This window comes from Talpa europaea (genome assembly GCF_964194135.1).
Source record: "Talpa europaea genome assembly, chromosome: 4".
NCBI lineage: Eukaryota > Metazoa > Chordata > Mammalia > Eulipotyphla > Talpidae > Talpa > Talpa europaea.
Window position 1 is genome coordinate 1,729,186 of NC_140070.1, and position 26,145 is coordinate 1,755,330.

Genomic DNA, 26,145 nt, shown 5'->3' on the forward strand with positions numbered 1-26,145 from the left:
CCACCCCGCGCCCCTCTGGCGACTCCCTTCTCCTCATGCTGACTTTTACAGCGGGCACGAGGCTACATGGCTGGGCTCAGAACAAAGTCTCCTTCTCTGGCTTGGCATCCAGAAAACTCCCTGTCTGTGCCGCGCGGGACGCAGCATCCCTCACCCATCCCCGCCCGCTCGACGCGCGTCCCTTCCTTGCTGGTCCCTCCCCCAGCAGCTTCCCTGACCTCAGCCGCTGAAGTCACCCCCCCAAGCAGGGGAGCCCCAGCCCCCTGCCCTGGAGGCTTCTCCCGGGTGCCCATGGCGCAGGCTGTCCTGGCTGTCCCCCTGCACAGGCGGTGGTGAGGGGCGTCTGGGAGGATGCGCCGGGGGCCAGCACGCAGCGGGCGGGCCTGCCCTTCTCTTGCGGATAGTGACTGTTCTTCATTTTCTGTCCATTGATATGGCCCGTGCTTCACTAATTCATGTGGCCTCTGGGCCCTGGAGAAATCTGATTTTTGTTAATTATGGAAGGACATAGTCGTGACATCATGTTTGCCCCATTTTTGACATCTTGTCTTCTGTATTAGTGTGGTATGTTTTAAAATGTCAAACTAATGTTTCTTTTTTGTTTTATCTTTTAGATATTGCTATATGGAGATTTGCCAAAAAATAAAGAAAATGTAATATATTTATCAAATCATCAAAGCACAGGTTTGTATTTCACTTATATGGAACTTAGGTTTTTCTATGGAAAGTAATTGGGCATTCAAAGAAGTGTTCTTATTGCATGTTTTTAGAAGAAATTCTCTTATTAAAACGTGAATTCTCAATGAGATCTTGTGTCAGTAACCCTTTGGCTTTTTGGAGTCGGGGCTGTGAGGCTTTCAATTTCTTGGACCTGCCTTCTCCCTGTGTCAGGTGTAAGTGAGCTGTTTGCTTACCCCCCCCCCCCCACACCCCTGCTTCCTTCCTCGTGTGCGTTCTGCCTCTGGACGCGGAATCGCGGCCCTGCGGCCCCGGTGCTTGTGCACCCTACAGCTTTGGGTGGGAGGCCGCAGGACGCGGGCCCTCGTGCGCCTGTGTCCAGCCCAGGTCCGTTTCCAGCATCTGCGCCTCCTTTCAGCAGATGAGACAGGGGAACTTAGCCTGTATCCTCCCCGCACAGCGGTCACAGGAGAGCTCTGGCCTCTGTGATATGCTTGAAATGAGGTTAAGGTGCTTGCAAAAAATCTTCTATTTTGAAATAATGATAGGTTCACCAAAAACTGCAAAATTAGGACATAAAAGGCCATGGCCTTGTCACCAAGTCTGCCTGGTGGGGCACGTTCTGGAACCTTGCATAGTGCCCAGGGAGTGGACTTGAAAGTCAAGGTGCTGTTTTGTTCTCCAGATAATTCGGTCCCAGAACAAATCCTACTTCATGTTTTTATGACACCTGTAACCCCTGATGCACACTCTGTAAATCCCTTATTACTTTAAAGATTATTTAAAAAAAATACGGCCACTAGAAGTTCAACGTCTAGCCCAGCCTGGTCAGCGGCACACCTTCAGAGGAAGCCCCGCCTCCCTCCTGCCCGCCGCTTTTCTCGCTTCTGTTGCTTTTCTCGCTTACTGGACCACAGATGAGGTAACAAAAGTAAACAGCTGAAATGCATTTTTCTCGGTGCAGCCTATTAGTGATGGCCGCCTGTGCCCTGGGAGAACTGAAGGACGTGCAGGCAGCGAACCTGAGCCAGCCTCATGCCTCCTGCTGTGCCGGCCGTGTCGGGCCTCCTGCCCTGCTGCTCCTGGCCTCTCCACCGAGGGGCATTTCCCTGGGGTTCCGGCATCCATGTAGGCCAGGGGTGGCTCGTCCCTGGAGCCCCTGGTTAATTTCATGGGGCAGTTTCTCCTTAATGGGATCCTCAGATACCTTGCTCGAGCTCCTGCCAACTTCCCGTTTCCTAAGTGGCAGTGGGTCCTGCTCACAGCCTGGCCCCAGCACAGACACAGTGCTGGGAGCATGCGCGAGGGGCATGGCGGCCCGGAGAGTAGGAGCCCGCAGCGCCTTGGGCTGCCCCGGCTGGCCTTGTCTGCGTTTGGGGGGCTGCAGGGGCAGCAGTTGGAGGGAGTGGACCTTGTTACTCTGCTGTGTTCGGTCGGAAGGGTGCGGAGCCCTGGTCAGCCCCCATGGCGCCAGGAGCTCCTCCCATCATGGCCCTGACCCCAGGCTTGATGCCTGGCAGCCGCTTGGGCATGAGGAGCCTGCTTTGGGGATGCTTTTAAAGACCTGTCATTTCGGGACGTGACTGTTACAGGTGGTGGCTTGAACCTAGTTTTGAGCTGCAGGCCGTCGGAGGTCCAGCGCTTTCCCCAGAGCAGTGGGTGTGTGCAGAAGCGCGCTCAGTCCTGCGGCTGCAGCTCGCTGGCCCGACGCGGTCCCAGTCCTCTTGGGAAGACTCTTTGGACGTGAAGGGTTAACGTGTGAATGATCAAAGTAATTAAAAAGAGCAATTTATAATAATTGATAACATTTTTCCAGAAGGGCAAGTTTTACAGGTTAAATGGCTAAGCCTTGCTGGGAAGTTCTCTTGAGTGTGTTGGCCAGAGATTTCCTGAGACCCTGTGGGAAATCGTCCCCTTTGATACACCTTTCATTTCTCTGCTTGTCTCTCCTACATGGTTGGGATTTTTTGTTTTGTTTTGTTTTGTTTTGTTTTGTTTTTAGCATTTCCACTCTCTGTTCTCATTTTCACGATCCTGATACAGCTGTGGTCTTAGGACTGTAGTTATAAGTGTCCCATCCTCAGTCTCTGTAGATACCAGGAAAGTCCCCCTAACAGTCACTGTCGAGTTTATTCTGTCCAGACAGGCTGGCTTACCGCCCTTTACTTTAGGAGTCCCTCGGGTCTTCAGAGCCCTCGACCGTTTGTTTGTCCCCTTGCTGTCCTCTCTCCCTCCTCTGTGCCCTCTCCCCTCCCTCCACCGCTCAGCGACCGCCTCTATCTTTCCAGAAGGGTCTTGTTGCTTTTGTCAGCACCTTCGTGCCTCCCTTGTTTCCGTGGCCCTGGGCTGCAGCGCCTCTGCCTCAGTGGCCTGGGTCGTGGGTCGCGGCACAGCTGTGGCCACCTTGCAGGCCGGCATGTGCCGTGGCTCCTTCCTGCACCTGCTCTTGCCTCTGGAACAGGCTGTCACTGCACACACCTGTTTCACATAACCATTTTCCTTGTATGATTTTGTCATGTTTTATAGACTTTATAGAATTAGGGGAGCTTAGTTCTTCTTCATGCTGCTTTTGGGTCAGCCTGGTGGTTTCTGACTTGTGCAGTTTCCTCTGAAATCAAAGTCTTTCCAGAAATGCACACACAAGAACAAGAAACTCGGGATCCTGCTTCCTGAGTATTGGGGTGGCGGCAGGTCACGCAGCAGGGTGCCTGTGATGGGAGCACGCCTGCAGCCTCCCACGTGACGTAACTGTGTGTCTCGGCAGTGGACTGGATCGTCGCGGACATCCTGGCGGCACGGCAGGGCGCCCTAGGCCACGTGCGCTACGTGCTGAAGGACGGGCTCAAGTGGCTCCCACTCTACGGCTGCTACTTCTCGCAGGTAACTCCGCCCGCCGTCTCTGTGGCATCGGCCGCAGACGCTCGGTTTCAGATGCCCTTGATATAAAATGTGAAATGTGCTTAATGTAAGTGTATGGGGCTCTGTTTTATTTCTGTGGGTTTAGTAGCTTGTTCTAAACGAGGTAATTTTATTTGGCATTTTTAATAGTGTATAATTACATACATGTCTGACTTCCCAGGTAAGCTCAATAAAATGGCAAAAATGCAAATGTCAAGTCAAAAAAAAAATGGGAAATTTTAAAGGTGTAGAATTTGAGTCGTTACTTTAAGAAGCAGATGATAACGGGAGTCATGCCTGTAGTATAGATGCGTGGCGCCTGCTGTGTGTGTATGAAGTGCTGAGTACGCGTGTCAGGCACATCGTGAATACTGAATATGTGTCATTTTCCAAAATGCCCTTTAAGATCACATCATACTTGCCAGGCCATGAAATTCTGTAACATGTTCTTTTATGTGGTTGTAGCATTTGTTTCTGAACATATCTTCTATGTAATTTTTTAAGTATTACAAATTTTATACAAGAGCTGTGCTTTCAACATGACTTGAGCAACTGAAGAAGAAGAAGGGCTTGTGTCCTGTCCCGCGAGCTCTGAAACGTGGGGTCCCGCCCCCACCTCCGCTGCCTGGTGCAGGGACGGCCGCAGGTGTGGGTTCTGGCCGGCCTGGGCCCCTGCACACCGCCCACTCACCCGCTCCCGCCCCCGGGTCTGGGGAGGAGAGGGACATGAGGGACATGCATGTACCTTTCACCGACACTCGCGTGCCTTAAACTGTCGGGTACACGTGGAAGAGGAATAGCGGGTAATTGTGAACTTTGTGCCCGGAAGTAAGTTACAGAACAACTTGTTTCTCACGATTTGTGTGACGTGGAGTCGTGCTGCTCACGAGTGGGAATGGTTACTGACCAACATGAAGCAGATTTTCAAGGTTGTGTTCCTTGACAGCACCTGCTAACATAGATTTGTAGAAAACTAAATGCCTCCAGACGGCCTGTGGGAGCGCTGCCTGCGCAGTTCAGCGGCACACTAGTGCCAGGGCGCTCCCCCCCCCCCCCAGCCAGCCCCAGGGGCCCTTGGCAGCATGGGCACTGCCCCCAGTCGGTGCCAGGTAGGGAGTGCCTGCCCCTGTGGCCCCGCGGACGGTGGCGACGTGCTGGCTTCTCCCACCGCTGGCGCCATTTATGGGCTCCGTCTATTTATAGTGTTGTGCAGCACAGCTGGTGGCCTTGTAAGCAGAGTATTAAATAGTGCATAAATTAAAAATTAAATTCTTGTCTTCCTGGAGAGAGACGCCTTTTCTGCAGTGGTTGTATTTTTACGTTTTACTTTATGTTTATTTCATTACTGTTTTTAACACAAAACTCACTGTTACACTGCAGTAATTTTGAAGGAGTATTTTGGGCATCATTGGCCTGGCCTATAAAATGTCCATAAAGTTGGTAAGATTTTATAGCAGATGCAGTGATAGTTGTTGATGATACAGGCAGCTGGGAAGGCAGGCCTGGCGCCTAGATGTAGGAAAGAAATGGGTTTTGTTGGTGACGTTGTGCTTGATCCATGTCGGAGAGGCCCCGGGGGAGGACCGTTCATGAATAGGTTCTATACTGTTGGCCTCTGAAGGAAAAGAGGTCAGAGGCCTTCTTCATGGAAAGGCACTTTGCGCCTGGTGTTCCCCGTCAGGGGCTTTGCGTCTTCCTTCCTTCCTTCATTTCCATTTTACTAGGATCGTTCTCTCTCTTCCCCTCCTTGACCTCGAACCCAAGACAGACTGAGTTCTTAAAAACAAACATAGCCACAGATGTGTTTTATGAAATGTTTACAGACCAGCCTCAGTCACTCAGCGCTCCTTGAAGGATGCCTGATTTTTGGACTGGTAGTTTTCTAGCCGTGTGAGAACAGCACGCTCCCGTGGTCACCCTGGAGGGCTCTGGTCTTCCTTTTATGAAAGTCACCTCAAGCTGAACATGTAGAATCACCCCTGAGGCCCAACAGCCAGGGGGGCCCTACCTGGTAGCCTGGAAATTGACTGCAGTGTCCCAGCAGCGCCTGCCAACTTGACTTTGGCTACCCCAGCTGGACAGAGTGCCCTGCTCCTCTGTTCTCCCTCACCCCAAACTCCCGGCTCTGCGGTGACACAGAGAATTGGTCATGTTTTCCTGCAGCTCCATAGAGGTTTACTTCTCAGGCCCTAACTCTGAGCCTCACCTCCCTGCTCAGCACTGACGTCCTCGCCCAGCTCTGCCAGCTACCTGCCGAGCCCAAATCTCTCACCTCCTGACCCTTCACTGCACCTGCGGTTGAGGGCCGCACCCCCTCCTCTCTCCGTCGCCCAGGCAGCTCCTTCCTCTGCCGCCCCCTGCCTGTGTTTTGGCTTTTTGTGGGGGCACTCGTGGGGCTCCCCCGGCGCTGGCGCCCACCCTCTGCTTCCCGCTCGGCTTTCCACTCGTCAGGGGCCTCCTCGCGGCGCCATCCATGGACGGCACCTGGCCGTGGCCTGAAGTTGCTAGCAAGGCGGGGAGTGGAGGACATAGCCCTGTCCGTGGCAGCAGAGGGTCTCCTGGCTGAGCGTGCATGCTGTGGCTGTGACTGCGCAGCCAGTGGGCAGTGGGGGTGTCCTGCTTGCCCTCTGGTTTGGAGGACAGGCGGTCCCCTCTGCACCAGCGAGCCGGTTCCTGGGCTTCTGCTCCTCTTCCTGAGCTTGTCCCTTCCTGAGCTTCTCTGTCCTTTTCCTTTTCCTCATATTCCTGACAAAGACCAGGTGAGAATCAACACTTTATTTGACAGATGAGTTCAAATTAGCAGGGAGATGCTGGCCTGGCTGGGCACAGTTCAAAGAGGACTGCACCGGAGGCCGTTGTCACTGTTATGAACGCGCCTGCCAGGGTTGCCATGACAAAATTCCACAGCCAGGGCCTGAACAGCAGAGTGTGTGTCCTCGTCCGGGGGTGGCTGCCCGGCTCGAGGCGGCAGCAGGGGCGGTGCCCTCCGAGGCCACCGCCGGCTCCCGGGCGCTGTCTCCCCCGGTGCTCACGTGGTCTCCCCTCTGCGTCGTTCTCTCCTCCCGTGAGGCACCTGGCCTGCTGGACTGGGTGACCCCTTAGGACCTCTTTTCACCTTAATTACCCTTCGGAAGGCCCCGCCCCAAGTGCTGTCTTGTGGGGGCTTTGGAGCTCAACATAAGGACCTGGGGAGGGCGCAGCTCCTGCCCTGACAGCGCCCCCCAGTCTCTGTCACGGAGTCAGTGTTTTGCTCCCTGGCGGCTGCTAGTGTTGGCCTCCCTGAGGACACTTCTTACTCTTATGCATAGAAAAGCTGCAAACTGAGCTCAAGCCGATTGAGTTTTAAAAATTGTACCTTAAAAGAAGGCATTTTCAGCTGCCCCCGGATTCCGTGTGCTTCCCCACCCATGCAGCCGCAGTCACTTGGGTGATGCTGGCACGGGAGAGTCCTGGGGCCTGTTGTTGGGGCGCTGATACCTGGATGTGTTTGTTTCTGAGATGTAGCTGTTCTTCACTGTTTGATGCTGGCCGCTGGCCACTGACGGAACCCCTTCTGTGTGTGCAGCACGGCGGGATCTACGTGAAGCGCAGCGCCAGGTTCAACGAGGAGGAGATGCGGGCCAAGCTGCGGAGCTACGCGGACAACGGCACCCCGGTATGCCCCTGTTGTGCCGCGCGCCCCGGGGGTGGGTTCCAGCTCCAGAGTCTTGTCAAAGAGCATCCCCCTCTGCTGGGGTCCCTGTGGGCGGGTGGCATTGCCAACGGGACCTGCTGCTGGGCCCTGGGCTCCTCCCGCCCCTGGGCCAGCTTCCTTCCAGAAGACGCATCTTTGGGGAGAAATTTGGACTTTTCTATGCATCAAATTATATGAAAAGCCTCTCAAAAGTATAGGTATCTACAGATACAGAATCAGTCGTCGTAAATGCTGTTTTGTAAGGCTCTACTCCCCAAAAAGGACCCCTTTCACTCTGCTTCACCCTTCACCTTCCGTTCAGAAGGTCCGTGGGCCTTGAGTTTTGTTCCCCTTGCTCTTTGGATCTATTCAAGCAACAGTTTGCTTCGTGATCGCCTCTGCTTCTCTGTGGGCACTTTGATCTTGGTTGCTCTTCGGTGCTTTTTTTTTTTAAGATTTATTTATTTGTGCATACAAGAACTGGGGTATAAGCTAGAGATGCGGGGAGTGAGAGGATTCACCAGAGAGAGCACAGGGAGCAGAACAGGCAGATCCACAGAAATGCACTGCTGAGGGGAGCAGCAGGGAGACAGGAGAGGTCTGCCGCACCACGTGGGTAGCTCCCTGACCCATCGGGGATCGAACTCGTGCTGCAGTGGCTGCGACAGCTTGATAGTGCTGTCATTAGCCCCTGCGCCACCAGGGAGGCCCTCTTTGGTGCTTTTTAAAATAAAGTGATCCTCGGTTTTTGAGTTGGTTTCAGGAGGACTTTGGTCGGAGAACGTTGTCTCTTTCACTTTGGGCTGCTGGTGTTTTTCTGTTTGGCAGGGACAGTCTGGCTTCTTAATGTCTGATGTTGAATATCAAACAGGCAGGCTGTGAGCGGTGCCCGGCGGGGCTGTCGCCTTGAGGCACTTGGGTCCAAGGTCTGGTTTCTTAGACGCTGAATGGTCTCTCACTTTTTAATATTTAAGTGCTAGGAAACAGATACATGCTTCTCATGTTCTTCGTTATCCTCTTTTGTTTCTGAAAGTTAATTAAGTAATGGGCAAAGTGGAACATACTTACTGTATGGATTACAGCTTTTGCATGGATTAATACCCCTCGGTGGAATTTCTTTCAAGAGTGAATCAGTGCTTATTTAGTGTTAGTATTATTTGAGAGATTGCAAAATCTTGCTTCCAAAAAAATACATCTATACTTATAAATCAGTAATTTTAAATTTACTGAAAAATAAATTTTCTCACTAATAACAATTATTACTGGAACAATATTTTCATAAGGTAGCTATGAGTAATGGGTACAAATGATACATTTATGATTAAAAAACTGCATCGACGGAAACCACTCAGTTAGTTGACATTTGAGCTAATACAATGTGTGGTACAAACATGGAGTCTTACTCTTCAGCGCCCCCCAAACTTACTTGTCTCTCTCCAAATGGGAGGTAACCTTGTGGGTGAGAGTGTTGGCATGGAAATCAGATTTGCGTTTAAACCCCAACTTGCATTTCAACCTTGACTTTACACTAGTTTTAAGTTTTAGTTTCCTTGTATGTTGAATCCATCAAAAATTAAGTTAGTAGCTCGGATTAAATAACATGCTTGAAATTAATCTTATTCTGTTTCCAAATGTTGCTATAACAAATGGCCACACATATTTTCCTGGCTTAAAAGAACACAAATTGGATATGACAGCAAAAGCACAGGCACCGAAAGCAAAATTTTAAAAAGTGGGACCACCTCCCCCTGAGGAATGTCCGCACAACAATAGGAACAGCCAACAAAATGAGAACATCGCCCACGGGGTGGGAGCTGTCACCAACCACCCTCGTCTCCAATAAGATGTTCGTTTCCAAAATGTATGAGGAACTCACACAAATAAATAGAAAGAAAAAAAATAACCTGTTTTAAAAATGGGCAAAGTACCTAACTAGACATTTATCCAGGGAAGACGTGCAGATGTCCACCAGGCGTATGGAAAACTGCTTGGCCACCTCACGCCTGTTGGCATCACTCTGCTCCCAGAATGGTAAGGTGGTAGGTACCAGTGAGTCTGGAGAGAGAAAAAGACCTTTAGACGCCGCTGCTATGTGGGCACAGCCATCTTGGAAGTGCTAGGAGAGATTCCAAATAGAATCACCGCATGGTCTGACAGCTCAGCCTCTGGGGCCAGCGCGCTCTCGCCCAGGCCCTGCCGCGCCAGCCACGGGAACCCGGTCAGGAGCCAGCGTGCCCATGGTGGATGGTCGGGTAGGAATGTGGCGCACATGACAGGCTGTGCGTCCAAGTGAGGGGCCCCTGTCACACCACACGCAGTTATGTCCTTCCAGGAAAGGCTAGTACTGCGTGTCTCGCTGGTACGTGGCATCTGAGAAGCCAGGCTGGTGGAAGCAGAGAGTGGAGTGCTGGTGCCCAGGGCGTAGGGCGGTCAGAGGGCACCAACTCGCAGCTGTAAGAGGAGTGAGCTCTGGGCTCCCCATGTGCAGAGGGGACTACAGTGCCCATGCCGCGCCTGAGCTGGGGGAGAGACCGCGCACCCAGCAGAGGCGCAAGCAGGTGACTGGAGGGCCACGGGCTGGTGAACCTGACTGCGGCCAGCTGGGCACGAAGCGCTTATGCGTTGGAGGAGCATGTGTGCCCCGTGAGTAGGTTACCTGTTAGTCCTGCTTCAGCAACTGGGAGGTGATTTTCCTAACGGTCCTGGAGGCCCGCAGCCTCGCAAAGCCCTGCCTTCCTGGCCGTGACTGCCTTTTCCCTCTGCAGCCAGCGCTGGCTGGGCCGGCCATCTTCAGCGGGTGATCTTCTCGCTTCTCACTCTCCTGCTCCCCCTTCCTAAGAGTGAGCGCGGGGCCCAGCTGCAATCCTGTGAGACCATCCTGCCCTGAGTCCCAGCACCGAGCCGCCTTTGTGCTTCTCCCGTGAACCTGCAGCTGCGGGCTTGGTCAGGGGGTGCACATGGGGAGGCCGTGTGGCCTGTGCGATTTTGGGGTTGTTTTCTGACCCCGCTTACCGCACCCGGTTAACTAACGAATACACTCTTGGAGGAAAGACACAGGCATTGTATCCTGCGACGTGTCTGGGTCCTTTCCTCCATGATCTTTAATGAGATTAATAAGAATCTTTACTGGGAGCTGATATCCCGGTTTCCACTGCAGAACACCTTGTTGTGATTTGCCCGATTGGATTAATTTGGGGAACCACAGGCAGAGATGAACTGTCATGTTTATATTCCATGTATCTTGATACGAAATCACTTTTTATTTAATGAAAAAGCATTACTTTAAAGATGTCTAGCTAGTCATAGTTCATTGTTCTATTTTTTTCTATCCAAATGTGCCCCCTTTGAAAGTCTTCTGGAAACTAGATAGAACTTTTAAAAGCCAAAGGGGAGGGAAAGTTAATATGTCTTAAGAGTCAGCCACATGGTGCTTGATATATTTTCACTTTTTTTTTTTTTGAGTTTTATTTATTTATGCATACAAGAATCGGGGTACAAGCCTGATGTGTGGGGGTAAGAGGTTTCACCAGAGAGAGAGTGGGGAGCAGAACAGGCAGACTGACTGAAATCCACTGCTGAGGGGAGCAGCGAGCGAGACAGGAGAGGTCTGCTGCACCATGTGGGAATCTCCCTGGCCGGGGATGGAACTCGTGCTGCAGAGGCTGCAGTTAGGGTCATAGGTTGCATCTTAACCCCTTGCGCCACCAGGGAGGCCCCACATTTTTTCTTAATCCCACAGCCACCCTGAGTGAGAAGCGGAGACCTGCCCAGTGGGGAGAGGCCCTGCTCAGAGTCCAGTAGTCTGTTGCACTTCGAAAGCGTTTAAAAGCTCGAATCACTCTCTTCTGTCTGAGTAGACGCTCAAGGTGACATCACTACTCATTTCCATTAGGGCTGGATCGTTTGTTTCTAAGGGTGCATCATCATCTTAATATAGGAAATCGCTAAAGAAAACAGAGTCTCTGGTTCCTTACAAATGAAAATTTAACAGAATAAGAGGTTTATTTTGTAACCAGTGGCTGAAGCCAAAGATGATTACAGGTGGTGCTCCCTGAACGGGGGTTGCTGGTGAGGATGGATAGCTGCAGGGAAAATGCTAAAAAGCATCGCATCAGGGGGTGGAGTCAATGGTAAGAAATGGAAGGAACTGCAGAAGCAGCTGCAGATTATTCAGGGTTTGGGATTCAGCATTTCCGGAGTCCGTGATTTTTGGCCCCCACCCCAAAGACCGTTGAGAAGGCTGGTGCAGGCCTCCGATGAACGTACAGAGGCCTCCGGCAGCCAGCCTCAAAGAGGAAAAAAGTTTGGATGCTTTGCAAGTAGTGGAGTGAGCGAAACTGTACCTGGTTTTGCTGCTGCCACAGCCTGGCAGGGCAGGCGGAGCAGGAGCCTCGCTGAACTGTGAGTGTGGCCATTTGTCAGGGAGTTTGGCCACTGTAGCTGCTGCCTTGAGTGTCGCTTGTCTGGTGCAGCTCATGGAGCATCTCCTGTTGGGTCTTTTGTTGGCTTCGTAAGTTGGAACTGGCCTATAGTCCGGCTGCCACATGCTCCAGGTCCACGGTGGCAGGAAGACGCAGTCTTGGCATGTGGCCTGTTGTTTGGGAGAGGAACGCCCCTTCCTCAGGGGTGGGAAGAGCCATCTTAGCTGCTTTTGTTTAGGACTTGAAAACAGTGGACACTGCTTCGGGTGAGGTAAACGGCCTTTTTTGGCCCAGTAATTTTTTTTTTCCCTGATTTGTTAAATCCCATTGTTCTCTGAGCCTGAGTGGTCTTTCAAGCATGTGCGCCGGTCAAGAACCAAGACAGTGACTGGTAAACTACTTGGGCAGTGTCCTTGGCCAGTGTTAGTGCCCTTTGCTGCCTTGTATCAGTTTGAATAGTAGCAAAAAATCTACATACTTAGATTTGTTTGGAATAGTTCGTCACTGTTTTCTGTGGCCCTTGTAACTTCCCTGGCCCTGAGCAAGGATTTTATTTACACTACCCTTGGGAATGGGGCAAGAAATGTCAGACTGCGGACACTCGTGTCTGGCGCTCATGGGCGCTTTATCGTCTCCATGTCCACAGGAAAGGTAAGTGCCACTTGGCCCCAGTTTGAAAGCTAAGCAAGTATCTAGTGGATGAGAATCCCAGAAGGAGAACAGAGAAGCCTCACAGTGCTTTGAACTCGGACATCTTGACCGTGCCTGCAAGGCCGGAGGCTCAGGCAGGAGCGAGGGAGGAGGCCTCGCCTTGAGACTGCCATTCCCGTTCGCAGCCTGCAGGGCTGATGAGGGTCAACTGCTCCTCCTCCCCCATGTCGCCTCCAGCTCTGAGGCCCTGAGTTCTGTTGTCACCAACAACAAACTGCACGTTACTTGCCACCAGCCCTGCCTGGAGTAGATAGCGTCAGTCACTCCCCTGTGGCCACGCCGAGGTGCCCATGCGCAGTGGACAGCGCGTGTCTGCCCAGGCCGGGGCTTGTGGTTGTGGCTGGGGTGTGCAGCCAGCTGCTCGGCCTCCCTGGCTGTTGCCTTTGTCAGTACGACAGCATCTGGAGACCACCTGCTTGCTCGGTGGCCATGGGCAACCCTCCCTGGTCCAGCGCTGTGCACCTCCGATCTGGCTGGGCCTTCATTCTGTGTAATATGATTTTTTTTTTTTTTTTAAATTTGGGAACCTACTTCCTGACTTGTGGAGACAGAGATTGTAATGAGCTGTGGGGTCTTGGGATTTTTTTGTTGTTTCAAAAAATTGAGAGATAATTTACATACTATAGATTTAACAAAATCCACTGCCTTAAAATGTACAGCTCCATGACTTCTCATGTATGTGCCAAGTCGAGGGGCCATCACCATTATCTAATTACAGAATTAGGTTCCATCACCCCAAAAAGTGACTATTAGCCATTCTTCCCTCCCCGTCCCCATCATGTGTAGCCCGTCTTTTTGTCTCACTGCCCATGACTGATGCCTGCCATGCCTCAGGCTCCCACAGCTCAGTACCCGGCACACTGTGTCTTTTCACTCTGGACCACCCCCCCCCCCCCTTTACCAAAGTGCCATGGCTGAGGGGTGACTGATGCAGTCAGTGGCTGGTGGTCACGGCACCGGATGCCCCGAGTCTGGGCCTAGAGCTCCTACCCACCAGGCCACCTCCACCACAAGGTGCCCGCATGCCCTTTCCTGCAGGTGCTCCCTAGCCTCCTGCCTGTGGTATCCGGAGCGGTCACTGCCCTGCTCTGCCCCGGAGCCAGCCGCAGACAGAACGTGCGGTTGTGCTGCTGGGGGTGTCTTGCTGCTTCCACTGAGCGTGATCATTCTGAGCGTCGCCCATGTCGTCCTGGGTGTGAGTGGGTGTTCTCGTTACTGCTGGTGTCCTGTCGTCCCTGCCCCCGGGGGCTCTTGAGAGTGGCTCCTCAGAACATTCTGTACAGGTCTTTGTATCTGTGACTTGCCTTTTCATGTTCATCATGGTGTCTTGAAGAACAAAAGATTTTTAGTTTTGCTTACGTCCGAGATTTTTCTCTCATGATTTCTGCCCCACAGTGGAGCAAGGACCGATAGGACGCCAGCTGCCCCTCGGAGCCAGTCACTCACAGCACCATGTGCGGTGACTCTTCAAGTCGGACTCGATTCTAGACACACGGTTGACTGATGGACAGGGGCTCTTTGTCCTGGAACCGTGCTAACCTGACCATCTAGTAACTTTTAAAGAACATTTCTCGGGATTTCCACCTAGGTAATCTTGCTGTCTGTGTGTAAAAGCTCCCGCCTTTCTTTTTGACTCGGCCTTCTTTCACTGCCTGTTCTTGCCCGGTTGACCTGGCCAGAGCCCCGGTGCCGCGCCCAGCGGGGGCCCGTGGCCTGGCCGCCTCCGCTGGGGAGAGCTCCCCCCTTCCCGACGTGCTTCTCTTCCTGGCGTGTGCTCCAGGCGCCTTTTCAGGGCCCCCCTTTATCGCACCTTGCTCATGCTCTTGGCATTTTATCTTTGTGTTTACTCATCTTGTGTACAGTTTCCTCAGTCATCTGCAGAGACCCTGTCTGTCTCATGTACGGGAGCAGACACACAGTAGGCATACAAGGACGTGTCCTTGAATGAACCCTGAACAAATATTTCATCCTTGCTCTCTTGCTGACCATCAGTGTTCTTTTAAATTAAATGTCCGAGAAGCGTGAAATTGCACCATGGGAATTATTAACTTTTCAAATCATGAATCATGTGATTCATAAATGACAGAGTGAAAAGCTGAAAACCAAAGCAGTCATTGCTTTCGCGACTTGGAGCACGCACCGGGCCGATCGCAGTATTCTGGTGATGCGAATGTGTTTTGGACAACTTCTAATTTTAATAGTTTTCTTCCGGTTTTTCCTTCTGGTGGCGGGGTTGGCGCAGACTGTGCCGTCTGGATGGAGAGAGCGAGCGTGTGCTGCCCGGGTGCAGGGCTGGGGCCTGCCTAGGCACCTCCGCTCCTCCCCCGCTGCTGCGTCCCGCCTGCGCCTGGGCAGCGGGGAGCGTGTCTGCTGGACCAGCCCCACGTGGTGCTGTCTTTGTGGCCTGGCCCTGAACTTGGGTGTTTTTCACTGTAGAGCTTTGTTGTTTCTGTTTTTCGTTCCCAAGCGGAAAAATGTAAACGCTTAGACCGCTTTCTTCGCGAGCATTCAGCTTGACCCCCTCTTTTATTTGTAGGCGCGTTCAAATTCAGGTTATGAGGCTGCTTATAAATTGAGTCCTTCGAAATGCACGGAGGCATCTCTGTGCAGCAGGGCCCCGAGAGAGTGAGTGAGACGCAAACACTGTTGGGGAATCTCGCCCAGTAGGTGTGCGATCCCTCGGGGGAGGTGGCGTTGAGCATCGGTGCTGAGGGACCCTGGTTTCTAAGACGTGTGCCTTTTAAAAATGTCATTTGGCAGAATCTTCTGGACAAAGGCTCTTTCATTAGTTGAGAATTATCAGCATTTCACAGCCAGTTTTTAAATCAGTGCCTGTTAGCGTGTCATCGGGAGGTGCTTCGGCTCTGACCCCTCCGACCAACCGGCGGTGTGGGCTGCAGGTTAAATAGAGCCCGTGTTATGCCGCAGCGCCCCGGGCTTCTGCCTTCCGTTGCTCTGCTTGAAATGAAGCAGAATGTGAATATACATTTTTTCCACATTAGGAAATAGGCAGAGCACGGATAGGGTTATTAGCATTGGCAAGTTAACAACCACCACCAAAAATTTTGCTCACACAATATATACCAAATTTTCTTTATGCTTTGCAGATGTTTCTTGTGATTTTCCCAGAGGGGACACGATTTAACCCAGAACTAACAAAAGTCCTCGCAGCTAGTCAAGCATTTGCTGCTCAAGAAGGTAAGCAAAGTTTTGTACTTGAAACAGTCATTTTTAAAAGGTAATAATCACCTCCTTAGGGTTTGTTGCTGGAGAAGATTTTTCTGGTTCACCACAACTGGAATGAATGGGTGGGTGCGCCGTCCCTAGGGAGCGAGGCTTCTCTTCGCGCTTCTCCGGCTACTGCAGCGTGTGCCTGAGGGTGCTGCCAGGTGCCTGCTGCGGCGGGGGTCCTGGGGACACTCGGCGCAGACCAGCCTGGCCGCGGCTGCGTGGGTGGCGCCTCCTACAGTGGGCTCCATGCGATATGAGGAACATAGTGTCACCTAATGTGACTCAGCTTCAGTCTCCTCGTCGCTGAAAAGATGCAGACCCCACGGGCCTCCGTAGATCTGAATATGAGTTAAATGAGAGGATTCTTGAAGGCCCCTGGGGAATATGCCACAAGTTGTGTTCACATTCCTCAGAGGTTCTGCACAGAGAGCCTCGCCACACAGCCCCCCTGACAGGTCCCGTTCCGCTCGGGTGGAGGCCGGGGGTATAGAGAGAAGGGTTAGGGGTATTGACATTGGGAGTGGAGAATGGGGGTGAGCAAGAAAGAAGTCTCAGTCCTCTCATAACCTAACCTGATTTTGGAGGTTTTGCCACATTCTGTGTTAGAAGGGAGTGACAGGGTCCGCCCAGCTACTGCGGGGAGAGGGCACAGGGGCTACCCTGGGAGGTGGGCATCGCTGGGCTCTCGAAGAGGCCAGCTGGTCACTGGCATTGAAGGGTTCCACCCAAATGGTTACTGCAGGCTAACCCATGACTTGGGAGCTAGGAGCAGAGGCCATGCGGTCACGTCACTCCAGGTGTGGTGCACGACGGACCTGGTGCGGGGGGGACACACCCGGGCAGAGGGCAGAGGGGCCACTGAAGCGATGAGAAGCTACCAGGTATCTGTCCTCAGCGAGGAGGAGGGCGGGCCTGAGCAAGACGAAGCCCTCCGCGTCACGTGGTGGAGGTGACGACTCGACTCTCTGCAGTAGTTGGAGTTCAGAGAAGTTTCAGTATCTTTTGTTCTAGGAGTTTTGCCCCTTGCAGCTGTTATAATGTCTGAGGGACTCAGTCACAAGTACTGGGGCGAGACAAAGCGAGTGCTGGATGCTGCATCCTGTCTGGCGCACTGCCCAGTCCCTGTTCCCTGTGGAGGGGAGTAGATGCCGGGAGAAGGGGCACAGCCCCAGCTGTGCTTGTGTGAGCATAACAGTAATGTGTGCTGTTAGCTTGGGGCGCTTCTGGTTTCTTTGGTAAATAGTCTGTGTCTATGTTCCTGTTTAAATATTGGCATACTTTTCACAGTTGGGTGAGAGAAATGTTTATATGCAAATAGATACATTTACATTCACTTTGTTATATTGTTATAGTCAGAGTCCTAATTGTCCTCCAGGTCACTGTGCTGGTCCCCGCAGGCTGCCTTAGTCCCAGCCCGAGGCCTGGTGGCTTACACAGCAGACCTCATCTTCCGAGGGCTCTGAGCCGGGCTGGTCCAGGCCCTGGGCCTATGCAGCTGCATCCCGGGGCAGCTCCTCCCGGTCTACCCATGGCAGCCTCCTCAGTGTGTCCTCACCTGGCCTTCCCTCAACTCCAGAGAAAGGCCTCTGTGTCCCTTCTTTTTATAGGAAACCAGCCCTGTGGGGCCTACCCTCACGACCTCACTTCACCATAACAGTTCCTGCAGCGGCACCATCTCTAAGCTCAGTCTCGATGGGGTTGGGGCTTCAGGAAGCACTGGAGGGTGTACTGGGGGGCAAACTCCAGCTCAGAGCAACACCTGAAATTATTTTTCTACATTTAATTCTATTTAATATTGACAATTCTTAATTCATCATTTTAGAACAACGAGCTAAATATATGCCTTTTATTGCCCAATCTCATTAACAGACATGATTGTTCAACATAGCTGCTAAAAGTCATTTTTAAAAAACCACATGAATGTTGTAATGCTTAAACTAATCTCTTCAAGTAAATCTAAAAGCAGCGATCATGGTCTGTGGTCCAGCCTGGTCTACTAAGCCGTCGTTCCCGGTAATTGATTGACTATAGAAGTCTTTCCTCTGTGGGAGTTGTGGATCTTTCTTGAAGCTACCAAACAGGAAAGAAAGAGAATCATTTGGCTTATGAATGGATGTGATTTTTAGCTGCTTTCTGTTCTTTAAACTGTGTAACTGGGAAAGCTGCTGTTTACTAAAGTACATTCTCCTCTGACTATAAAGGTAGTGATTTCCCACCACACGCAAAGGAAATTGATTTGTGAACAGTATATCTAGAAAAAGTCTTTCCTGTTTTCTTTCCTGTTAGATCACGACTAAATGAGATAACTTGAAAATAAAAACAAAACAACTTGTTTCTCCATCTGTTAAGCTAATTTTTCTTCAAGAAAGTTGAAACTAATAACTTGTTAGTCTGTGATGTGTTTGCTTCAGAACGTGATTAATTTTGCTCTTAAAATACCTTGATTTGACTCTGACTTAAAAAAAAAAAAATTGAAAAACCAAAACCCACCTTTTAAATCTAGATATTCAGAATTTGGCACTTGGTGACCTGCTGTAAGTCACATCCCACACCCCTGTTCAGTTTCCTGTGGCCAGCGGTGTTGCCTGTCTAGGAAGAGTGGTGGTGGGCGTGCGTCTGCAAGTCTGCCAGTCTGCCTTAACCATCAGTATTTCAGCGGCCTGTTGTCACTACTGACTACAGCTATTTTGCTCCAAGAATAAGGCGTCACAGGACATGCGGGGTCTGCGTCAGGACGGTGGTTGGAGGATGCCCGGGACCACAGCTCCTGAGTCTCTGCTCCCCGAAGAGGTGGTTTATGTCCTCCAGCCTGCTTACTACCTGTCAGCCACTCCTTCCAGAAGGTAGGAGTGGCCACTCCTTCCAGATAAACTGCTGGAGACTTTAACTGTAGTCTCATCAAGCAAAAATTAAGATCTTCAGAGATCTGAAGTACAGATAGAATTTTCAAGAAACAACTACATGTTAAGTTAGCAGGATGTACGCTGAAGGCTGCTCAATTTTGTAATAGTAAATCAGGGAAAAGAGAATTCTAATTTCAGAAAGGCTCATGTGGAATTTATCATTTACCCAGACGATGGTAAAATAGTAAAGACGACGTCAGAGTGATTTATGATTATGAATGTATTAGTAGTTTGTCGTAGAATAGGCTTATGTAAATGTAAATGAACCAGTTTGTAGGTAAGAGGGTCTTTCTGTAATCATGTCTCTAAAATAGTTGCTGTGGGGGCTCAGGTCAGCTGTGGGTTAGATCTGTCTGGGCCCGTGGCTTCGCAGCAGGTCACGTCCTTGGCGGCTGTCGTGTGGCGGTGCCTGTGTGTCTGCGGGGCTTGGCTGGGCGCGGCAGCGCCATCTGCCCCCAGGAGGAGCGCCGTGAGCCCTGTGGCCTGGACTCCCACTGCACCGGGGACGGCAGGTGGCTCTGGAGGTAAGAACAGGAAAGAATCAGTGGGAAGAGCCAATCAGACCGTGCATCACTGCTCTAGTGTCTGCTGCCCCCTAGGCTGGTCATGTCTGGACAGCCGGGCTTCATGGAAGGGTAAGGGCCCCTCGAGTCACACCTGGGATCAGAGGGTGGGGGTCCGTTTCATCACTCAGGGCTCAGGTTCTCCCCGAGATCCTCTCACTCCCGGGTCTGCAGGACTCCTGCTGCTCCCCGGGCTCAGGGGGCTGCTGCGGCAGGTCACAGCTTTGGCGGGGAGGGGAGGCGGCAGCCTCTGGCAGAGCTGGGAGAGGGGCGGAGGGAGAGGAGGTGGCCTGTCAGACACGCAGTGCCGCGATGTAGCAGCCGTCACCAACCTCCCGAGCTCTCTTTGGTCTTCGAGGCCATTTCCATATCATTTCCTTAAAAATGTTAGCAATAAATGGTCCTGCTGTCTGTCCCTCCTGTCTTCTCACACCCCTGCCGTGCTCACTGCAGGCCAAAGCAGTGGTTCTCCAGCGGCGTCTCAGCCAGCACCCTCAGTGCTGGATGGGGACCTGTTTGAGTGTAGGTTCCCGGGGCCCACCAGACCTGCTTCCTCAGACACCCCGGGGCTCAGGCTCAACCTGCCAGTGACCCCAGGCCTCTCTTAGCATTAGAATCACGGGTCTATGCAGGACTAGTCACATGCTCAGCAGCTTCGTTGGAAAGGATCCGGGTGTTTCAGCCAGACCACTTGGACAGTAGTTACGGGTAAACCTTCATTCCATACCTACGTTTCATTAAGAAAAAGAAAGAAAAGGCAATTACACTCCATTCTGGCTGTGGGAGAGGAGCCGTGAGGGCTCCCCCAGGCTCCCAGCATCCTTGGCGCGGGGGTCTGCGCTGACTTTCTAAGAGTCAGCTCAGACGTTCTCTCCGGTGGCTGTGGAGGAATTTGCAATCTCGTGCATCTTAATCTTCCTCCTGAACCTTTCAAGATTGCGCCCCCACGCGTGGGTGGTTTTGTTACCTTGGTGGCCAAAAGAGTCATTTTGAGCCCTCGTGGTAGAAAACAGGAGGTCAGTTCCACAGTGGCAGCTGTGATGGCAAACCCAATCCCTCGATGTCCACGTCCTTGACGAGGACTGAGAGCTTGGTGGTCCCGTACCCTTGGAGACAGGCGATAGATTGAGACATTCGGGATGGGAGGGGGACAGAGAGGGTGAGAGTAGAAAAGGTGGGGGGCAGGGGAACACCATGGACGATGGTGGAGGACTGTGGGTCCTCTGGTGGTGGGAAAACTAGGCTGACCACACCTGAGGGAGAAGTCCTGTACTGTGGAAAAATAAACAAGGATGTTAGAGAGAGAGAGAGAGAGAGAGAGAGAGAGGATCTTGGTGGTCTTAAAACCCTTCAGGGTGTGTGGGATTCAGTTTCATTCCGTGGTGAATAATACCCACCGCTGTGTAGGCCCCGGGTCCTCCAGAGCATCAGAACAAAAGGAATTTGGCCCTTGGTAGACGTGACGGAAAGTTAATTCTATCTGAAGCAGCGTCTGAACAAATTCAGGCGGCACGCGGCAAGGTGGTGGTATTTGTGTGTCAACAAACGTAGTTATAGAAGAGCCCTTGTTGGCTGGGAAGAGAACGGCATAGACGCAAACACGGGACAGGACTGAGGAGGGGCTTCGGAGATGGGGGCGCCCGCACCTGGGAAGGTGGTCTTCATCCCGAAGTGCCGGGGGCCACAGCAGGCACGCTCCTGGCAGGAGCCGGTTGGGGGCCGGGGTGCGCAGAGGTGGGCCTGGGGCCTGGGCCGCGAGCTGTGCCGTGGGCCTTGGCGAGAGGCCCCGTGCGTTGTCCGCCGCGAGCAGTGGGATTTCACGCCGTCTGTGGCAGGCCGGCGCCTCTCCCCCTTGCAGCTCCTCTCTGGGGGAAGCGTTCCTCTTCTGTCTCTTTCACCTGCCGACTGTTCAGAGCCTGGTGACCACTGGAGCCGCTAAGCGTTCTCCCGATGCCTCGGGCGCGTCTGTGGGCCTTGGGACTCAGTGAGGTTGGCTGGCCTCCAGGAGCAGAGACGGAAGTAGCAGCTGACTTGCTGGGCAAGTGTTTCCCAGCCTGGTACACTGTTCGGCTTTTTGTTACAAGTTTGTGAGTAAATTAAACTGTTTCTGCCCTGGGGACTCGGGACAGATGCGCGGCTGTGGGAACCTTCTCCTTTCCCACACCCTGCCGCATTGCGCGCATTCCTGTGCGGCCCCGGCTCCCTGCGCTGGCTCGCACGCGCTCCTGCTCCCGGGGGAGGCCCCCTCGCTCCAAATCTAGCTTCTTTCTCGCTGTTTCATGGCACTTTTTTCAGAGAGCTGCGCTTTTCTGTTAAATTGCCAGTAATTATCCTAATCAAGGAAGAGGGGGGTGTAGGCAACGGGAGGGGGACTAGGCCGTGTGCTTCACAGGAGCAGGGCGCGGGGCGGTGCCATCCCTCTGTGCGCTGCGCACGTCCTCGTGAAGCTCTGACCCCCGCGGACGTGCTCCCGTGAGCTGGCCACGTCGCGTTCCACGGTGGGGTCGCAGCCAAAGGAGCCCGCCAGCCTAAACACCATCAGGTGTCTGGTGGGCAAACAGACGTTGCCCTGCCGCGCACTGGAAATAACGAGCAGACGCCTCAGCGTGGAAGCACCTCAGAGATGTGGGGCTGTGATGGCTCCAGTCCCCCGAGTCCACGCGCTGTGTGATTCCATGTATGTGAAATGTGCCAAAGAGGCAAATTCACAGAAGGTGGACCGGGGGTGTCTTGGGAGGGGGCGTGATGTCTGCAGGGGTGCCGTGTCTGGCATGGTGAGGACGGTGGGGGTCTGTGAGGATGCCCAAGCCCGCTGAATCGTACCCTCCAAATGGCGGGTTTTATGGCATGTCACTTACAGCTCCATCGTTTCAAAAAGTACACCAAGACTCTGGGGTCTCCCGTCGGCCATCACGTCACCCTGCGTGACTGCGTCTGCCCTGACGTCAGAGATTGCACAGTACAGGGTCACTGAGGTGACCTTGTCCTCGCCACGCCGCCCATGCACACCCCACACACATCACCCCCGCAAACACGCGCGCGTGCCCTCTCGTGAGTAGAAACCAAGCTCAGTCACAGGCTGGAGTCAGAGAGGACTGTGCTGCTGACCCGCGCGTGTCCGTGGGGAGTGAGGTGCTTGCCCTTGCAGAGTTGGCCAGAGGGGAGGTTGCTGGAGGCCGCTGGCTCGCAGGAGAGGGTCAGGTCTCTAAATGTGTGTGAGCTGGACGTTGACGCAGAGGCTCGTGTGTGCGTGTTCGCTGAGGGCCAGCGTCCTGAAGTGAGCGGCGTGGCCCTGTCAGCCCTGGTCGGGCGCCTGGGAGTGGAAACCGCTGCTCTCCCAGCTGCTCTGACCCGCCGCGTTGCCTTCCTTTCCAGGCCTCGCAGTATTAAGACACGTGCTCACGCCGAGGATAAAGGCGACACACATTGCTTTTGATTCGATGAAAAATTATTTAGATGCAATTTATGACGTGACCGTGGCTTTTGAAGGGACAATGGACGAGAAAGGCCAGCGGAAAGAGGCACCATCCATGGCTGGTGAGTTCGCCCTGGAGTCCTGCTGTCTAGGGCCGGGATTCCCGACACCACGCCCCCCCGCGCCCCCCCCCCCCCCAGGTGGCTGCGTGGACACCGCTCATCACGGGGGCTGATTGTGCTTTCCAGGCCAACGCGCTCACGTGTTTTTCTGGCTTTTTCCATTGCTCAGTCCCCACCTGCCCGGCTCAGGGCGACCTTCACCCGGCATCTGTCTACCCGGGCAGGAGGGGAGGGCTACGGCCCACAGCATTGAGGTGTGTCGTTTTCCTCTAAGGTTTACGAGATTTGGCATCACTGATGCCAAATGAAGACTTTTTCTTTAGTCCAACCTGGGTGCCTCCAGGGCAGGGCGTCTCTCTGGCCGACACACCCGACGGCCAGAGAGAGATGGGCAGGGCGGCGTGTGACCTCGCACCCTGCTCCGCAGGCCCCAGGCTGGACGCCGGGCTGGATGCCGGGCAGGGGCTCCTCAGGCCTGAGGGCACCTGGTGAGGTGCAGACCCTGCTCCGCAGACTTGGCATTCTGCCCCTGCTGCTGCCCGGGGGCGTGGGTGGCACAGCGGAGCGCCTGCGCCTCAGGGACCAAGGGTCAGGCACGCAGGTCATCGGGAGCTGCAAGGGAGCACGCATCTCTGAGTGAAGCAGGAGAGGCTGGGTCCATTTGTGGCAGGCACAGAGAGGACGCAGAGGCCGGAGCCAGCGGCCGGGCCTTGTGGGCATTGTGGCTGCAGACAAGGCCGCTCCAGCCAGGCAGCATCTGGCAGGGGCAGGCACGTGAGCCAGCGGGTGTGCAAGGGCGTCGCCTGGCCGCCTGCGACCAGCGGGACTTGGCGCCCTGTGAGCCTGCCAGCCCCGGCCGCCCCCAGCTGAGCCTGCGCTGCCAGTTCACCCCTTTGTTTTCACTTTTTTTGGGGGGCGAGATGAAGAATCTGTACCTTTTGGCTTTTTGTGTGAGTACCAGAAAAAAACTGAACTGTTTTTCTTTCTTGTTAGAATTTCTCTGCAAGGAGTGTCCGAAAATCCACATCCACATCGACCGCATCGACCGAAGCGACGTCCCGGAGGAGCGCGTGTTCATGAGGAGGTGGCTGCACGAGCGCTTCGAGATCAAAGACAAGTGAGTAGCTGCTGCCCCTGCTCCCGAGACGCGGCTCCACTCAGGTGGGCAGTGTAAGGTGGATGCTGGCACTGCCGTGAGGCGGGAACCACCTTCTAGAAAGCAGGCCGGGGCTTGCTTGGGGGGGCGGGGGGGTGCTGTCGTCAGCACAGTGTTTCCTGGACAGCACGAGGCCAGTGGGGGCCAGGGTCGGGCAGGTGGGGGTGCGGGGCTGCCCAAGGTGTGTGTGAAACCACACGCACGCGTGTTACAGAGGAAGGGGCAGCTGGCACCTCACAGCCACGGGGTCTTTTTGCCGTTAGGGTTTTGGGCCTAAACAGACCCTGGGACTGACCTTGAGCTTGTCCTTGCTGATGTCACCTCCGTGGAACCTGCCTGGAGGCGGCGGCTGATGGGCACCACGGGTGAGGCGAGCCAGAGGGGCGGTGGCCTCTGGGGGCAGCCCGGGGGCCACGGGCAGGTGAGCCGCTCCTCAGCTCCCTGCTGAGGAAATTGACCTCATACACGTCTCTAAAAAATTAGGAATTTTTGGGTTTTGTTTTCTTTTTAGAAAGATAAGAAGTCGGTCTTACCTTTAGATACTGTATTTTGAAATGGAAGTTTCTCGAATGAAAACTTCATCGTATATTCTGACCTTTATTTGCTGTTTACTTTGCTGGACCTGTTGACCTCTTTTGACGCGTGTACAGTCTTTCTGAAAGATATTTGAGACAATTATACTTTCTGATCCCCTTTTTGGAAGAAAATGGATCATCACATACAGAACGCATCGTTTATTACGATAAATACTTAAAAAATCTCCCCTGAAGTCTTGTTCTGCTTCTGATCTTCTCTGGAGACTGTCGTTCCCTCCTTTCCTGACCGCCCCGACCGCCCCGCGGAGGAGTTGCTCTCGCGCGCCCTCCTGAGTCCACTGACACCCGTGGAGATCATTAACTGTGTCGGGAGGTTGGAAATGAGGCGTTACCAAGTCTGAACGAGTCGCGGGTTCTGTGTTCCCCTGGCTCCCCGTCATCCGTGGGGCGACTCCCTGAGCCGGCCCCAGGCCAGGGCGCTCTGGTCCTGGCAGAGTTTCTGCGCGGCAGATCTCTGCTTTGCCGTGAGGGTGGTTTTCCGGAAAGAGGCCTGAGCACGTGCTCACGCGGCAGCCCCTGGCCCCGGGGAGTTGTGGTTGGGAGGTGGTGGTTTTCCTTGGGGTGTCGGGTTTCTGGGCCCTAGAGGGACCTCCCGGTTCTGTTGTTTCCTGTTGGAGACTCTATGTGGAGCACGTTGTGCGGGGACGACCTCGGGGTTTTGTAGCCGAGGGCCACGGGTGCCTGCCAGCCCCTGCTTCTCAGCTTGGTGTGAGCAGGGCCTCTGGGCGCTCGCCTGTGTGTTCAGGGGACGCCTGGTCTCTCCCCTGGCCGGGAAGAGAGGGGAGGAGGCGCGGCCTGGCCGCGCGGGGTTAGCCGGGTGGGGCCTGCCCGCGAGCGGAGTTGGAAGATCTGACGTGTGCGAGCCCCGCCCGGAACGCGCCCGCGTGGTGTTCGCAGGACGTGGGTGCACGGATTCCTGTCCCGGGGCAGAGCCCGGCGCCGCGGCCCCGGCCCTGGCCGTCTTCCCCTGTGTTCCGCGCGGGCCTCTGGCTCTCCAGGCGGTACCTGTTGAAATGACGCGAACTGAAACTGCTTTTCCCCATTCTGGCTGCAGGTTACTTATAGAATTCTATGATTCAGTGGATCCAGAAAGAAGAAACAGATTTCCTGGGGAAAGTGTTAATTCTAAATTAAGTCTCAGGAAGACTGTGCCGTCGTTGCTGATCTTGAGTGGCTTGACTGCTGGCATGCTCATGACCGAGTCCGGGAGGAAACTGTACCTCAGAACCTGGGTCTTCGGAACCTTGATCGGCTGCTTGTGGGTTAGTATTAAGCCTTAGCAGGCCTCCGGCCCGGCCCGGGTGTGCGCTGCGCTTGGGGCCGGAGCTGCGCGTGGCATCACAGTGGGTCCTGAGCTGACGAAGAAGTGTAAATAAAGTCTTGTTGATTGACCTTTGGATAAAACAGAATTTCTGACGAAAGCCGACAGGCAGTTGGTCTTGTGCAGACACCCAGGGTTTGGCACCTCTGGCCCCGAAGCTGCTCCAGGTGAGAGCTGAGTGGGGTCTGCGCTGCCCGTGGCGTGTCCGCGACCCGGCGCTGACCCCGACGCCGCTGGGCTGGACGCACCTCTGCCCTGCAGCTCGACGGCCGCGTTGTGAGCCTGCGTCTGCGTGTGTTGCGCCAGATTTGTTCTTTTCTGTTTTTTACCCTTGATTGGTCCAGACTCTCATCGCTAAAGTATTTAGCACCTTGCAGCCATGTCATTGTTTGCTTTTTGCTTTATTCCTCCAAATCCGTGAAGGCGGGCGGCGGCAGGCAGGCCGGGGCACCTTCCG

At 53.7% G+C, this 26,145-nt stretch overlaps 1 protein-coding gene across 1 annotated transcript in view; it reads left to right on the top strand.

The window, feature by feature from the left end:
• AGPAT5 (1-acylglycerol-3-phosphate O-acyltransferase 5) overlaps positions 1–25,897 on the top strand; it is a gene marked incomplete at its 5' end in the record, with an annotated part of 35,547 nt that extends 9,650 nt beyond the window's left edge. The window contains 7 exons of the mRNA XM_084231759.1: positions 615–684; positions 3,443–3,558; positions 7,142–7,231; positions 15,489–15,579; positions 22,454–22,615; positions 23,609–23,732; positions 25,422–25,897. Coding sequence (XP_084087885.1) covers positions 615–684; positions 3,443–3,558; positions 7,142–7,231; positions 15,489–15,579; positions 22,454–22,615; positions 23,609–23,732; positions 25,422–25,647 — 879 coding nt within the window. The 3' untranslated portion in view covers positions 25,648–25,897. The remainder of the gene's footprint in view (positions 1–614; positions 685–3,442; positions 3,559–7,141; positions 7,232–15,488; positions 15,580–22,453; positions 22,616–23,608; positions 23,733–25,421) is intronic.
• Between the last annotated feature and the right edge of the window lie 248 nt (positions 25,898–26,145).